This window comes from Rattus rattus, chromosome 15 (assembly GCF_011064425.1).
Source record: "Rattus rattus isolate New Zealand chromosome 15, Rrattus_CSIRO_v1, whole genome shotgun sequence".
Classification (NCBI taxonomy): Eukaryota; Metazoa; Chordata; class Mammalia; order Rodentia; family Muridae; genus Rattus; species Rattus rattus.
The window spans coordinates 68,063,802-68,082,033 of record NC_046168.1 but is presented as its reverse complement, the minus strand read 5'-3'; the positions used below and the strand labels follow the sequence as shown (position 1 = coordinate 68,082,033).

Genomic DNA, 18,232 nt, shown 5'->3' with positions numbered 1-18,232 from the left:
TATGGGAATTTTCTTATTAGATGGTCTTGCATTTAATCACTCACAAGAGAGATTAGTAATAAACAATAACAAAATTCTGCCAAATATTTTAATGTGAAAAGTAGGAAACAGCAACTCAATCGTTAATAAGACTAAAAACAATAAAGTGACTAAGATACTTAGTTGAAGATAGTGAGATGCTGAAGTTGAAGAAGCTGAAAATTATGAAAGTTGACATTAATAAAAAATAAATAAGAAAAGGAAAGAGTTATGGAGAGAGACAAAGAGAAAAGAATGAGTTGTGTTTGTTTTTGACTTGATAAATGATTTTATTGACTCAACTCCAGACTTTGACCATACTTTCAGTGATTGTTTACACAGAGATAATTCATATACAAGTCATATAATATACTACTTAGTGTGTGATAAACTTTGTTTTTTATTACTGGTTTTGAATGTTAACTGCAACATTTCTATATTCCTTTTTATCCCTTAAATTCTCCAGTAGAGCCTTATACCTTTTCTTGTCCTATTTCAAATTCATGGTATCTTCTTCATTAATTTTTATTATATATTTGCATATATATTCATATTTCTTTTTTTCTGTTCTAATTTACATACATTTATTTTTTTCCATCTTTATTAACTTGAGTATTTCTTATTTACATTTTGATTGTTATTCCCGTTCCCGGTTTCCGGGCCAACATCCCCCTAACTCCTCCCCTCCCCTTCTATATGGGTGTTCCCCTCTCCATCTTCCCCCCATTACCACCCTCCTCCCAACAATCACGTTCACTGGGGGTTCAGTCTTGGCAGGACCAAGGGCTTCCCCTTCCACTGGTGATTTTACTAGGCTATTCATTGCTACCTATGAGGTTGGAGCCCAGGGTCAATCCATGTATAGTTTTTTCTTTTTTTCCGGTGCTGGGGACCGAACCCAGGACCTTGCGCTTCCTAGGCAAGCACTCTACCACTGAGCCAAATCTCCAACCCCATGCATAGTTTTTAGGTAGTGGCTTAGTCCTGGAAGCTCTGGTTGCTTGGCATTGTTGTTCATATGAGGTCTCAAGCCCCTTCAAGCTCTTTCAGTCCTTTCTAAGATTCCTTCAATGGGGGTCCCATTCTCAGTTCAGTGGTTTGCTGCTGGCATTTGCCTATGTATTTGCTGTATTCTGGCTGTGTCTATTTCTAAATATTAATTTACCAGTCTACATGATGTTATTTTAATGTATATTTTTTCAAGAGTGACTGTCCACTTTTGTATTAGAGAATCAGTTGGTATGATTTTCTCTGAAGAAAACTATTTGGGTTAAGAATTAATTGGCAATAAGTGATGTATCTGTGTGAGCAGATTCCTTGTATGTACAGGTGCACATGAGTGCCAGAAAAATTACCGTCTATTGTGATCTGCCTAACATAGGTATTGAGAACTGGACTGTGGTCTTCTTGAAAAGCCACAAATTCTCTTGGCCAATAAACCACCTCTCTAGCCATAGAAACTATATTTATTTAAAAACATGAAAAATTATGACTTTAAGCCACAATTAAGTAAATGTAGAGAAAATAAAGACAATTTTTAAAGTGATCATTATTTCTTCTTTCTGAGGAGAAATAAAAACATTAAATCTTCATGCATGTTTTCTGCTGTTTACTTGGTGTAGAGAATTTCTCTGAAGTTAAAACCTGTTAGTGACCAGAAGTGGCTGTTTTCAGATTGAACTAGGTACTGGATTACCTAACAGTGTGGTAGGCTGATGGCTCATCAATGATGTTTGGTTTTGTTTTGTTTGGTTTTTTTTTTTTTTTGTTTTGCTTTTTGTTTTGCTTTTTTCTTCTTTTTTCTTCCTCTCCTCTCTCTCTTTTCTCTCTTTCTCTCTCTCTCTCTCCTCCCCTCTCTCTCTCTCCCCTCTCTCTGTGCATAATGGTGTGCCAAAACAAGGAACACATGGACAGTCCTAAAACTTTTCCTGACACCTTGAACCCAAGAACCCTAAGACATATCCTCTAATACAAAAGGCATTCTTTCTGTGCAAGACTCCTTCTGTCAAGATTCCTTCTATGCAAATGTGGCATAGAACATTTCCAAGCAGCCTTGGCTTTCCACCCTCTGTCTTTGACTCTGCGATTACAAGTCTAAGGAACAAGTGAGTCTTCCTTCGTTTGGTGGAGGATACGATCTGAACCATTCTGTGTTTTGGACATACAGACCTCTCTTAGCATCCTAACTCAGCTTCGCTCACAGCTGGTTTCTTTCCTCTTGCCAGATTTTGGATTGAAGGTTCCATAAATACATTTATCTGAAGCAAGTTTGCGCTTTCCACTCAAGTAAAACTTGTCAATGAATCTAATTCCAAGTGAAATTGGATTTGTTGGACCTAAAAATGATTCTACAGTGGCTACTTGTTTGACCAGTGTAAAAGGAGAAGGATTTGGGTTTTCAAAAAATAAAATTCTCATTTCTACCTTTCCTGGCCATTAATATTTGATTTGTAAAATATTTTTTGAGATTCTTTATCATCAGCATTGGGATAATGATTTTAGATAGACCTCTGTCTACTTCCTGTATAGGATGCAGATCTATTTAACCTGTGTTTTGTTTTTTTTTTTTCAGAATTACAGTTTATAGTTTGTGAACATGTGATATTCCACAAGTTTTCTTTCTCAACTTTGCTGCCAGCCCTACTTAGGTAGGGTTGGAAATTCTTCCTGCCTTATATTGTCACTTCCCTCAAGTTCTCTATAATAAGGTTTATTGCTTCCATAGCTCTACAATCCAAGTCTGCTTTGGTTATGCCTACTGTTTATGGTCACTCTCCCCTGACTTTGCATTTTATTTGAAATAGTATGTGTGACATAAAGAAACAAAAGCAGGGGGTTGGGGATTTAGCTCAGTGGTAGAGCGTTTTGCCTAGGAAGCACAAAGGCCCTGGGTTAGGTCCCCAGCTAAAAAAAAAAAAAAAAAAAAAGGAACAAAAGCAGATCCAAGGAAATGAACTATATAAAGAGTAAAGATGGATATTTATATAAATACATTGGAATCTTATACACTTCAACATGGTATTTACGGTATTTAGTATACAACCAAAATAATTACTTTTCCAGTAAGTTAAAACAGTTAAAAATTATGAGTAGGAAAAAGTCGAGTTCATACCAACAGACATAAAATTAACCATGTTCTAGAATTAGTAAACAAAGACTGAATTCCATATGAACAAGGAGGTTGTCATCAAGATCTCAGCTAGCACAATTACCAAATGAGGTCTCTAGGATACTTAAAAACAGTAAAGGAGACAGAGACAGGCACAGTAGAGACAAGTTTAGGTGCTGGCAGCAAAGGTGCAGTGAATGATGATGAGCAGGCCCAATTCATCATAAAACAAAGGTAAAATTCGCACTCGAAAAAATCACTCCTCACATAGTTCCTTTCAGGGGATATATCAAATATATCTGACAGAACACCAAGCAAGACAAAGGAAGAGAACAATAATTCCAGGAGGAGAGTAAGATGTCATAAATGTATAAGTGAACATGAGGCAGTCTAAAACACTTCCCACATGTCTGCACACAAGCATGTGCACACACACACACACACACACACACAACTCCTTCAGAAATTATCTCTTTCTACAATATAGAATATTTATTTGCTAAGAATAAGAGCTAATAATAAAAATGATTTTTTTCTCTTTTATTTGCTTGTTTGCACTTTTGCATCCTATCCAGCTGTTGCTTCTCTCTGTATCTCTATTTCTGCCCTCTCTCTCTCTCACACACACACACACACACACACATATATATATATATATATGGACAATCATGCATCTTCTCGAATATATAGAGGTAAGTACTGGTTCAGCAAATTCAGTAATAAACAACTGAATTAATTCCTCTCTGAGAGAAGAATCTTTTCTCATTGCATTATGGATTACTTATAAGGCATAGTTTATAGTGAGTTTATTTTTTATATGACAGGAAACCTATAGTTATACAATCTGATTTAAATGCTAAGAAAGTTGGTTTTATCTCCAGATTATTAATTATACAACAGAGAAATGTATATATTTAAATATTGTAACAAATTATCTTTCTTTGAACAAGTACACTATTTTTTAAATTTATTTCTATATATTTTAAAGTTAACATGTTATTTGATAAATGTTTTTTATTTTTATAAATATCACTTTTCTTTTTATTGGATATTTTTATATTTACATATAAAATGTTATCCCCTTTCCTGGTTTTCCATCAATAAACCCCATATCCCATCTTCTCTTCCACTGATTCAATGAGGATGTTCCCCACCCACCCGCCCCTTTCCTGATATTCCCTACACTGGGGCATCGAGCCTAGGCAGAAGCAAGGGCTTCTTCTCCCACTGATGCCCAACAAGGCCATACTCTGCTATATACGTAACTGGAACCATGCATCTGTCTATGTGTACTCTTTGGATGGTGGTTTATTCCCTGGGATCTCTGGTTGTTTGGTATCGTTCTCTTGCAGTTGCGAACTGCTTCAGCTCCTTCAGTCCATTCTCTAACTCCTCTATTGGGGACCCCATTCTCAGTTCCTTGGTTGGCTGTGAGCATCCACCACTGTATTTGTCAAGTTCTGGCCCAGCCTCTCAGGAGATATCTGTACCAGGCTCCTGTCAGCATTCACTTCTTGGCATCAGCAACATTGTCTGTGTTTGGTGACTATATGTATATATATATATGGGCTGGATCCCCATGTAGGGCAGTCTCTGAATGGACTTTCCTTCAGTCTCTGGTCCAAACTTTGTCTCCATATTGCCTCCTATGAATATAATTGTTCCCCCTTCTAAGAACGTGGGAGGTAGATCAATGGAAGAGAATTGAAGACCCAGAAATGAACCAGCACACCTATGGTCACTTGATCTTTAACAAAGGAGCTAAAATCATCCAGTATTTAAAAGAGAGCATTTTCTACAAATGGTTCAACTGGTGGTCAGCATGTAGAAGAATGCAAATCGATCCATTCTTATCACCCTGTACAAAGATTAAGTCCAAGTGAATCAAGGACCTCCACATCAAAACAGATACAATCAAACTAATAGAAGAAAAAGTGGGGAAAAGTCTCAAATAACTGGGCACTGGGGAAAATTTCCTGAACAAAACTCCAATGGCTTATGCTCTAAGATAAAAATCCAGATGTCCCTTAACAGAGGAATGGATAAAGATAATACAGCACATTTACACAATGGAGTACTTCTCAGCTATAAAAAACCAACTTCATGTAATTCACAGGAAAATGGATGGAACTAGAAAGTATCATTCTGAATTAGGTAACCCAATCACAAAACCCACACATGGTATGCACTCACTGATAAGTGGTATTTGCCCAAAATATTGGATCACCAAAGACACAATCCACAGACCACATGAAGCTCAAGAAGAAGAACGACCAAATATTTATTTTCTGAAAACAATTGGCAAGCATATATGAAAACCTGTGTGGGTAACTTAGATTTGAATGTTTTCTAAAGTATGACAAACAATTCTATGTTGCAAAACTATATAGTATACATTTATCATGCAGGGCACTTTAAATTCTCCATCAACCCAGGATGTTTTGACCTTGTGGTTCCAATTCTATTGTATTTGAATGGCAGTTTAATAATCAAAATGGCAATATTGTTAAATCGTGTCACATAAAATTTGCGAAAGTGTACTTTATAAAATTAGTTCCATCATGCGAAGTTCTATGAAGTATACTTAAGGAATCTTCCCCATCTTTTCAGTTCTCATTGAATATTTTTCATGTGAAAGTAGAATTTTGGATATGATTAACAATTAGCCTAATTTCTCAATCAGCATCATTTTCTTTCTAGAAACCTATGCTTAATTTTTATAATGAAAATATAATTTTTCAACTCAACTGTTTCTAAATTAAGTATTGATAATTTATTTTTGAATAATATTTTAGGTTTATGTTTTCTGGTGATTTTAAGATTATAAATGTTACTTCATTTAGATTTTTAGCTTTTAAATATTTTTCTGTAGTCATTATGCAAATAAAACTGAGATATTATTTATTTCAATTTGTTCCATGGTACCCATATTCCAAGAGTTCATTTGAATGGTTTGTATGGATTTTTAATTCATTTCTTCCATAAATTACTCATGAATTTTTACCACTAACGTATGACAGGATCACAATCATGCTGTCAAATGGTGACTTTAAGTGGCACCCCCCCCCCCAAAAAAAGAAGCAAGCGCAACAGTTCTTGCCTATAACTTATTGTACTCTCTTACTTCCTAATTTCTTAAGAAAATGGTCCGAAAAGAGACAGAGACCTTTAGTATTATTCTACATTGATGAAATATTACCTATAAATACTGGTAAATTTATTCTTTACCACTGATTTATTTATGCGATGGAAAGAGAGGACTAAAGATGGGGGATAAGGAGAGTCTGTGTGAGATAGGTAGAGAGAAGGCAGAGAAGTAGAGAAGTTAGGAGGAGAAAGGTAGAGACATCAGGAGAGGGAGAGTGGAGTGGGGAAAGGAGATAGCAAGGAGGGGAATTAGGGAAATTGGAAAGAGATAGGGAGGGGTGGTCACAACAATGCTTTACATGAAATAAAATATTTCCAACTATCAGTTTTAAGTTTTAAATTGGTTTGAACACTACAGAGAAACATAAAATAAGAAAAGCAATCCTGGCCTTTTGGGGAACACATTTCCTCCCTTCAGTCCTCTCCTTTTATTCCAGGACTGACTCCCATTCTTTCTTTCTATCTATAGTCTGATAGACAGCAAGACAGAGAGACCAAATGTGGTGGTGAGAGAGGATAAACTGCAGACACTGAAACTAGTATTGTAGTTGGAACACCTCCATTCATTGAAATACTGGTTGTCAGAATTGGAATGGATACAACACCAAGGCTTTAGAATAATTCAGTGAACAGTTACTGGCTAAATGATGGTACTGAACTAAATATTTTATATGTATTATTCATTCCCACTTCCCCTGCCAACATTCTCAGCAAGCATTCTAACAATTCCTGTTGGATGAGAATGTGAAGATTCACAGAAGTTACAAACATATTTACTAATGATCACATAGCTCTTGAAAAAATGGAATTTAAATTGTCTTCAATTATTTCAAAAGCAGTTACCTTCTAATTATTTAAATGTTCCTGAGTTTAAAGGCAGGTTAGTTACTTATCTATTCTAAGCTTCACTTTCACATATATAATAAAAGTTATCATTTGGTACAACTTGAAGAGACACAGATAATTTGATATCATAAAGTTTTTGCTATAGGGGCTGAGAAATAAAATTATTTTAATCAGATTGTTGAGGAGTAGCCTCAAGCAATTTCATAGTTTTGCTTCTATGATGTAATTTCCTTAATTAAGAAATAATTCCCAGTGCTGCAAAAATGTCTCAGCAGTTAAGAGCACTGGGTTCAATTCCTAATATCCACATGGCAGCTCACAACTGTCTGTAACTCCAGTTCTAAGGGATCTGACACCCTCACACAGACATAATGCAGTCAAAACACAAATGCATGTAATATAAAAGCAAATAGATCTTTAAAAGAAACATTTCCTTTTGACAAATGTGACAGATTAATGTTCTTTCCTAAAACTCTATTTCATTGGCTTTCATTTAAAAATAATTCATGTGACATTATTGACATTTTTCATGAGTGGTGTTTCTATGATTCTTAGAAAGTTTAGAATGGTAGAAGTCATCATGTCGGAAGAGTCATACAAACAAAATTATTTATGTATTGTCTGAGAATCATTAATCAATAAATAGGTATTCATGGATAAATTTAATTTGGCTAGTTTTTGAAAACATGTTGGATAAAACCTATTGTATAAAACGAACGATAATTGTTTCATTTTAAAAGAAATTGATCTTATAAGAAGTCTAATTCACAGATGTATGCAATGTTATTTAGGGGAAAAAACTAAGAGTCAGGAGACATTTTATGTACTTCTGAGTATAGTGAGTTCATAAAAAGCCTGTACTTTTAAGGCTATTCTTCAGTGTCTGGTAAATGGATCTATATTTTATCACAGTGAGGATCACATTAGAAAAAACCTTTGGATTAAAGATAATCCCTTATTGCTCATATTCAGAAGTTACTCTCATATTACTTAGGACATGTTCTAGAGATGGGGGAAATGGCTTTGAAGTGGGATTTCTAAGAAGTGGTGAAATCAAATTTTGTCTTAGACCAGTACAGTAGCCAATAATAACTTAATCCAACAAGTAGCAAGGTAACTCAGGTGTATACTCGTGTTTGAAAACAATGGAACCAACTGGTCTGCCAGCTTCTTTCCCTGATGGTTACCGCTATTTACAGGCATTAAAATAAGATTTGAATATTATGGAAAACAACTGCATTTTTCTTAATGTTCTGTGCCAAAGGTTTTGCTGTCTTAAAGGCATCCAAACCTGTTGCGAATACAGACTTATCTAACAAAACCAACTAACAACGGAAGGTTGGACTTAATTCTAATTATCCCTTGTCAACAATTGGATGTTAATTAATCTTATTTTAGAGGAGAATGGTGAAAGTTTTTCATTTGTAAGAATTACTGATTAATTAAGCATGGGGACATTCCAAGTAGTCTATTCCTAGGTGTCAGAGAAGGATGAAGTGTATGTCAAGTGCTCAACGATTTGCCCACCATCTTATGCAAGTGCCCATTTTCTCTGGCAATAAAATTCTGGCCCCCGTCACTATCAGAGTATTAGACATTTTATTGTTGTTGTTTATATTGTTGTTGTTGCTGTTGTTATTTAAACTCCAATCAAAATGCCCCCTAAAATGCCCGGCACTTGAAATCTGTTCAGTAATCTTCCTTAGAGCAATATTTGAATAATAAAAAGATTTTTTTAAAAAAATTAAAACAACCATTAAAAAAAAAAACAACCTTACTTTCCAAGGGCAAAGCATTCCAGTTTTACAGATGAATCCTTTGCAGCTTGCATTGTTTCAGGAAAACGTACTTCAATCTTTGGCTCATATTCCCCCATGACACCTGTTAAATACCAAAACAGCTAGCAGCATTTCTGGAGAAGAGAAGTTTCCTATGAAGTAAATGCTTCATTAACCAAAATTTGACTCTTGGATCTTAAAACAATCGTAGGGTTTCCAATCATGGCATGGATGCGTGCTTCTGAGCTTTTAACAAAGATCTTTCACTAGGGGACAGCCATTTCCATCCTCATTTTGTGGAATTCACAGGGCCAGATGCATTAGTCAGAAGGGAAGAAGGTTCAGTGAGTACCGTCAGAAGTCTGATACAGCACAATCCAAAATACCACTATTCTGCAATAAAACCAACAGAGGAACTGCACAACCGAACATTAAATATCTATATGATCTATAATCAGTGTACCGGGCTTTGCAGCAAAGTTCATAGCATGTTTGGGAAGGTCATAATTTCACTGTTTTAAGGTTTCAATTAGAATTCTTAAATTATGGTTAGAGTAAAGCAGGTTCTCATAAACACACTATTTTCCAGAAGAGTTATAACTAACAAAAATAGTTATAGTTGGTTTTCATCTGAACTAATCAATGCTTTTTTGGGGATTATTTTTTAAAAATTGCCACTATTTTATAAAGTGATATGATCAACGTCAAAGTAGCTCATTTCCAGCACAAGTAAATGAAATTTAAATGGCCAGTGGGACTTTATGAAGTACAAATCACAACATAAATGTAAAACTATAAAGATCTAACTTCCACACCTTTCTGATTTCAATGTCCCAATCAATGCTAATTCTGAAGCTAAATTGGCTGCTTTTAGTTTTCTTTCCCCATTTTCTGAACAACTGGTAGCTCTTGCATGCCCACTCTTAGAGGAGTTAATTGACTCATATTGTATACAATGTTTACAGTACTTTTACCATTAAAATGAAGAAGAGAGCAGAGGAGGTGGGAGAAGAAAGGAATTAAGATAGGGGGAGTAAAAATTAAGAACAAACAAAAATAAAATAGGAAAAACTTTGGATAATCTCTATGCAAATTGTTAGCTTATGCACTTTCCCACTCATGAGCAGAGTAATCACAGAACGGGAGAAAATGAAGTCACAAATCTAATGTTTGCCGAGATCTGAATAAGACCCTTGAAGGAATATTTGAATAGTTACTGGCTCTGAAATTGCTGCCATGAGAACTCTGGGGAGCGGGCTTCATAGTTCTGTTAGCTTGATTACCATTATATCCTTGCTTGTCTTAAACTCTTCAGGGGGGTGGGGAACAAAATTCTATGAGGTATTGCCTTTCAAGTTCAAAATCTGATAATAAAATGAACTAACAGATTTTTTTTATCTTTACATATCCCACTGTGAACATTTAATTAGAGAATCAACTAGAGGATTTTTCCACTTAGATGACTTTCTACCTCTCTAAATCTTGCTCCAGCTCTGACTTCACTAAGCTGTAAAGCACATAAGAGACCAATCTGAGTTCTCAGAGTTATAATTTAGTATAAATATCTTCCATGCCATCATTCTTTGGAATGATTTGCTTTCCTTGGGCACAATAGTTCTTGTTTTCCATTTTGCCAGCCAGGTAAACAAAGGGTGAGAACAGCAGCAAAATAATGGCAAGGATGGAAAACAGAGAGAACAAGAAAAGAAGAGAGGTTGCAAAGTGACCTCACCAATTTGCTATGAAAATTTGGCAGCATCCACATGCACACATACACACATGCCAAGTCCCCCCATCATTTTTTACACCCCAGTCCTTAAGCAATGACAAGACAAACTCTTCTGGTGCCAGAAATGAAATGGCACGTTATACCCAGAAACTTGTAAATTGTACCATGTGGGTATTGAACTACAAAATTCCCTTTCATTATTTTGGTTATGTCTCATCTCCATTGTGCTAGCGAATTTCATCTAAACTTCTATGATTTTGGTTCCACTTAAAAGAAGAAAGCAAAAGGCTCTGAAGACCTCCCCATGATGTAAGAGTCACAGAGTGGAGTCTGAGGTAACTTATGGTCTTACCATCAGTGCGCTGCACTAAAGGAGTAGGTGGTCCTTGGACACTTCTGTGGGCCTCTTTGTTTGTGACAAAGCAAGTATAATTGCCCACATCAGACGGTTCTACTTTGGCAATGTACAAGTTCCCTGTGTTTTGAGATACAAATCGTCGCTTGTCCTCTTGAACATACAAAGGGTTATCATTGAAGGTCCAATCATATGATAATTCTGAAACATAGAAAAAATGCATTATCTTCACTGCAACCATATCTATAAATTCCTATAAATTTATCAATAAGTTCGCTGTTATGTTTAATCATCATAATAGAAGTCTGTCTATATTTGTCTAATTTATAGCTACTCAAAACAAAGTAGAATATTCCCTATATTCATTTAAACCTTCTCCATCACCATTAAATTTCCTTCTCCATCACCGTTTTCTGTGGTTATGAATGCAATGACAGGATATTTAAAGAAGAAATGGTAATTTTCCTTAGAAAATTCACAGAATATATAAGGCTCTGCTGTTTAATAGAGTCGAGGTAATTTTTTAGTGTTACTCGTTCCATAGCAGTGTTTTACAGTATGTTTTAAAAAGGATTATGCACAGATAGGAGTTGTAGTTAAAATTTAATTAAAAATTTTTAATTAAATATTTTAAGTTTAATATTCTAGATCTTGAATTCATTCTGTGAATGGAATATTATTTCTGAAATTTCTCTAAGTGTTTAGATTCAGTAATAAAGCAAAACATGTGCCTTATGCACACAGAATTTCCTGTTAATAGAGAGGTGAGTGGATAATCCAAACATGAAACAGCATTTGTTTTGACAGAGGCATTATAGGAATCCTAGATGAGATGGTTAGTTTTAAATGTTAAGTTGCCACAACTTAGAATAAATTGGATAAAGTGGCTTACCTGACAACTTATCTAGATCTGTTTACCTTGTTTCCATGACAGTGGTAAATTAATTGTTCTCTGTCAGAGCCCACTGTGGGCAACATCATTCTCTGGGCTGGCCTTGAACTCAGAAATCTGTTTAACTTTTCTCCTGGAATTAAAAGTTTGTACCACCATACCTAGACCTGAATTTAGTGTGTAGGATCTTGATCCCAAATCCCACTCCCTTAATCTAAAATCTCCTAGAACAGAGGATTCAGCTCCATGCTACTTCCCGTTATACCTTTAATACTTGAACCATGTATTTTGTATTTTTCCTTACTCAGCTTGCTGATTTTCTTTAAAACATTCTTCATAAGAACAAACTTTAGTAACTATACAACAACATTTATATCAGGCAGTTTTGAGATTTCCTTTATCAAAGTAATTAATATAAATCTCTTCACCTTAGCCCCACGTAGACTCTTCAGACAATGGCAAAAAGCAGCAACATCCTTCAGCAAAACACCATAAAAACAGTCTCTATGCCATATACTGAATTTTTCTCCATTGAAACCTCAAGGGTCAGGTCTGCCCAGTTCAAACCCTCTCAGCAACAAAGTCTTGCACATTCTTACTAGGATAGCCCATTAAAGTCCACTTAATGTTGTCCACTGCTTTCCAATTCCAAACTCCAAATTTTCTATTCTTTCAAACAAAAACACAGTCAGTCATATTACAGCAGAACTCCAGTCCCTAGTACCAAATTCTGTCCTTAAGTTAGAGTTTTACTATTGTGGCCACACATTATATTCAAAGCCACACTTCTAAGGACAACATTTAATTGTGGCTAGCTTAGAGGTTCAGAGGTTCAGTCCAGTATCATCAAGGTAGCTTGACTGCATTGTCCAGGGAGGCATGGTGCAAAGAGGAATTGAGTACACTACATCTTCATCTGAAGGCCTCTAGAAAAATACGTGCTCCCAGCAGCTAGGATGATGGTCTCAAAGCTCATGCCCACAGTGAGATGCTGTCTTCAACAAGGACATATCTACTCCAACAAGGCCATAACTTCTAATAGTGCCACTCCCTAGGACAAGCATATATAAACCATCACACCCACCTCTAATCTGGCCCATGCATTCTTCTGGAAGCCTATATAAGACATGGGGCAGGGGGAGCCTTTTCACTTTTCATGCTTGTTCTCACTTCTGTAGCAAGTCATTTCCTTCATTGGCATTAGATCCTACTACTTTGGTATTCCAGTGTATATTGAAGATCAGCAGAGACATCCATCCACATGGAATGAACCACTTCTGCATTTTTGGTCATTGCATGCATTGCCAGCCATTTTTAGATTAGATGCCTGTAAAGCATGCATTCTAATAAATAACCTTTCTCAATATACAGAGAGATTCGTTGTGTAAGTGTTACTACTCTACAGAACCAGGACTAATACACATGATTAATGCACATATGTACATTGTGTATCAGAATATTACATTCATAAGAGCAACAGAACTGATGCTAGGAAACAAGAGAAATATATTCCAATGACATGTGTTCAGAAGAGGCATTTCAGAAGAACTAGCTCCATATTAACCCCATGCAGGAGAACTGTCAGAGCAATGGACAAGTACATCAATACAGCATACAAGAAACAAGAGCAAGAAGTTCAAGGTGAAATATCAAATGGATTACATGTATTAATCTTTAATCATTTATCATTTTTGAAATGTCTACTTGTATATTTCAATTTCATAAATAAATGTGTGATGAATAAAAATGATACACAGATTTTAAGTGTTCAGTTGTATGAGGTATAAACATTACATATGTCTAAAGCATACAATACTATACTAAAATAATAACCACTGGCATCTTTTAGAAGTGATCTCATGATTCTGTCAGATTAATCTTCAACTACAGGAACCACACCCTGATTTAAACTATCAGACTGCCTTTGCCATTGTTTATAGTTAATGGGAATGTACTTTAGATGTGTACTTGAGTTTATGTTTGTTTTCTTTAATATTTTAAGTATTCACTTATGTTACCATCATATCCACACATTCTGTTTGTTTCTAAGTGGTAATTCATTTTATAAATATACCACTTTGTATTCGACGAGTTTATGAGATTTTTCTTTTTGTAGTCTGGGTCATCATAGAGTAGAGTTAGTAAAAAATTATTATGACTGGCTATGTTCATTTTCTGAGAGAAGTTATTAGACATAAACTATGTGACTAAATATACAAGCAGCTTAAAAATGTGTTCCACTTTCAGGCAGCTTGATATCTTTATTTCCAACAAAAGACAGCATTGGTTCTCTCTCTCTCTCTCTCTCTCTCTCTCTCTCTCTCTCTCTCTCTCTCTCTCTTTCCACACACACACACACACACATAATATACTGTTAAGTTTTTATTATAACTGTAAGTATTTGAGTATTCACAAATATTCTTGTAGATTAAAGCTTCATTTCATGAACATATGAAATTAGGAATACTGTGGAAAATGTGTAGAGATCTATATCTAAGAAAATAAAAAAGCACATTTGGTTTTAATGAGATTTTCCAAATTAGAGAATTAAGTCCGCAGTAACAGAGTGGGGAAGAAAAACATCTTATAGTTAGGCAAATAAAATATCCTCATGTGAATTGTGTGAATAGATATTCACACTCAAGAAAGTCAGGGTAACCAAAGAATAGTCCATGCAGTCAGTGGACTCTTCCAGAATGTCTTGCATCATGTGAAGAGTATATATTTATGTTTGATTCTGTTATAGAATCAAGACACTGTATATATACATATACAACTGTCTTACTCAACTGTAAGGTGATCTTTTGAAACATTTTTTACTAATTTTACTGTCCTTGAACTCTCAATATAGGGCCTGTGAGTTCCGATTACTAGCGATTTTAAATTAAATAATATCTGTGCAGAACAAACTCCAGCTGAAATAGGAGGAAGAATTATTACAAATATAAGACTCCTCCACTAAGATCATGGTGATCAGTAAGGTTAGTTGTGAATTTGACACAATTTAGAATCAACTAGAAGATATTTTTTCTTTTTTATACTAATTATTTTATTTATTTACATTCCAGATGTTGCCCCCTAATCCTGTTCCCCATCCCCACAGTTTTTCATCCAATTTCTCCTCCCATATGCCTCTTATAGAATGCCCCTAGAGAGAATTAAGCACATCTACTAACAATAAGGCCAGACATGGCAGTCCCCTCTTAATAATGTGCCAGGGGCCTCAGAACAGCCCATGCATGCTATTTGGTTGGTGACTTTGTCTCTGGGAGTTCCCAGGGTCCAGCTTAGTTGAGACTGTTGTTCTTCCTATGGGATTTCAATCCCTTTCAGATCCTTAAATCCTTCCCCTAACTCTTCCACAGGGGTCCTAGAACTCAATCTAATGGATGGCTTTATGTGTCTGCACCTGTCTCTGTCAGCTGCTGGTGGAGCTTCTCAGTGGACAGCCATGATCTGCTCTTGTCAGTCAGCACACCATAGTGTCAATAATAGTGAATGGTAGGCTTTGGTGCTCACCTAGGAAATGAATCCAAAGTTTTGCCAGCAACTGGATAACCTTTCTTTCAGTCTCTGCTCCATTTTTGTCCCTATATTTATTTTAGACAAGCAATAATTCTGGGACAACAATAAGCCCCTCCCTCTACTTTGGAACTAGTCTAGCTACTGGAGGTCATTTCTTCAGGTCCCTCTCCCCATTGTTGGACATTTTGCCTAAGGTCGCTCCCATTGAGTCCTGGGAGTTTCTCATCTCCCAAGTCTCTGGTACTTTCTAGAGGGTCCTTTCACCCATACCCCAAGAGGCTGCATATTTCTAGCCATTCTTTTTGGATCTGTGCTTCTCTTCTGTTTCATCCTCATATCTGATCCTGTCTCTCTCTTTCCTTCACCCCTCTCCTCTTCCACCCAGGTTCCTCCCTCCCTCTTCTTCCCATGATTATTTTCGTTTTGGGATTGAAGCATCCTCATTTTGGCCTTCTATCTTAATAAACTTCTTATGGTCGTATCATGGGTATTATGTATTTTGGGGCTAATGTCCACTTATGAGTGTGTACAGACCATGGTCTCAGTTGCCTCACTCACTGTTTTGATCTTTGGCCATTAGTTAATATAAGAAGATCCAATCCACCGACAATGGGGCTTTTCCCTAGGCATGATGCGGTGAATTGTATAAAGTCAAGAAATAAGGCAGTGATAAGTGAGCAGGTGACTAACCATGCATGATAGCATCTACACTTCTCTCTCTCTCTCTCTCTCTCTCTCTCTCTCTCTCTCTCTCTCTCTCTCTCTCTCTCCTTCCTGACTTTCTAACTGACAGACTGACTCTTCATGCCCCTTCTGCCCTGCTTCCTGAATATGACTCATGATGACCTGTAAGCCAAAAATAACTTTTTCTCTCCTAAGCTGATTTTTCTTTGTCTATTCTACCCAATAGCATAGATGTAACTAATATAGACTCCCCCCCCCTCTCTCTCTCTCTCTCTCTCTCTGTGTGTGTTTCTGTCTCTCTGATTATCTACTTTTTTCCCATACACATGTATCATTAATAACTAACTAAAATATCAGATTTCATGGAGGAAAGAAGAAAATGAGACAACAGAAAGAGAAATAAAATATATGAAAATGTAAAATAAAGTTTCCACTTATAAAAAGTCCTAGCAAGGAATAACAAAAGAATTTTAATAGAAGACAAATTTTAGTTACAGTATATAGAAAAAAAAGAAACACATGTGAGAAACATATCAAAAATGGTATATTTAGTCTATCCTGTTGAAATTTATATATTTGAGAATAAAAATGCATGTTTATACATGTTCACATAAATTCCTAATTTTTGGTAGTAGTTTTCCCAGTAGGGGTAGAAAATACACAATATTGTTACTAGCTATATAATGTTTCTGCCATACTGGAATTTAAATTCACATGCTCTCTGTATGTAAATGGAAACAAAAGTGTACACATAAAGACAAGAGTTTCAGACGAGCTGAACATAAGGATAAGCATCAGCTGAACAGAGTAAGAATCATCACTCTTGTACCCTTATTTCGAACTGCTCCTAACAAAATATTACATTTTCTTCAGTCATTGATTCCCAACCTGATATGCATTAAAAAGCATTGTGAAAATCTGCAAAAGTACAGATAAGTAATTCTGCTCCAATTGTTTGATTTAGTTTTATTTTACTAACAAAGCATTCAATCTTCATTGTTAACACATTTCAAGTGATTCAGGAAGCTGAAATTTCATATTGCATTTATAGGAGACTTTGCTAAGAAAGGAATAATTAATCTCAAGTATACCAAGAAATATAGGACAAAATATAGCCAAGTCTCGAAGCAATGTTACAAGTAAAATAGAAAATAAGAACCCTGTGTTTTTAGCTACTGATAAAAGCAGACTTAGCCCATCCCATACATTGAGGGCTATGGTGTACACAGGGTTAAGAAAAGGCCCTCTGTATGACAGAAGCACAAGGCAGAGTTGAGGATCTTGAATGTATCACAATGTTGTTGGGCCCCTGAAATAATTAAGAACAGTGTTGTAGCATGACTCTGGAATGCATTAAACTCTTGATTTCCCAGCCTGGCACTGTTGGAAGATGATGGAAACTTAAAAATTTAATGAGGGGTTAATGTGAGACTTTTGTAGTTTTTGTGGCATGCCATAAAAGTGACTGAAGCAAATCTGTCCCTTTGATTACTTTGTTTTTATTTTGATTCTGCATCTACAAGGAGAGCAGCTTTACTTCAAATACTTCAATAACATACACTTCCTGGCTACTGCCTATAGCCAAAGAACCCTGAGGTCAAGAGCAGCAACATCCAAACCCATGAAACAAAAGAAACATTTGTTCCTTTTGAGGTGAATACCACCAGAGTTTACGAGGGTGACAGAAATCTATTAGTAAACTTGAGATGTTTTCTAAGGTAAAGAATGTACCTTCTGCCATTAGCAATGAGCAGAAAGAGAATGAATAATCACGATTATGGATGCCCCAAAATAAATGATTCCACATATTTATGTTATATCTCACAGGTGGTAACCCATATGTGAACGGTCTACTTCATCTTCAGTATTTTCATCTCCCTAGGAATTGATGATTCCTGATCAGGCATGCATGAACTCACACAGTTGAGTTATCCTGATCAAAACTACACTGTCGATTCCTTTTCCTGTTCTCAGAGCTTCTGAACATTCTTTTTCTTTGCAAAATCATGTTGAGGAAATTCTGCATTCCCTATGGTGTCTTTCTTTTATGTCCATTTACTCATATCTCTCTCTCTGCCTCACTCTAGTCTGTTCCTCAACCTTCATCAAATAGATATTCAAAGACTTCAGTATGAAACCAGAGAGGTGT

The 18,232-nt window shown here is 35.8% G+C and overlaps 1 protein-coding gene across 1 annotated transcript in view; it reads right to left on the bottom strand.

Annotated features, from left to right (window-relative positions):
• The window catches only part of LOC116884322 (contactin-6), a 204,385-nt gene that overhangs the window by 117,538 nt on the left and 68,615 nt on the right, over positions 1 to 18,232 (bottom strand). Inside the window, exons 4-5 of the mRNA XM_032885455.1 lie at positions 10,980 to 11,183; positions 8,899 to 9,001 (exon numbers count right to left, since the gene is read on the bottom strand). Of these exons, the coding sequence (XP_032741346.1) occupies positions 8,899 to 9,001; positions 10,980 to 11,183 (307 nt within the window). The remainder of the gene's footprint in view (positions 1 to 8,898; positions 9,002 to 10,979; positions 11,184 to 18,232) is intronic.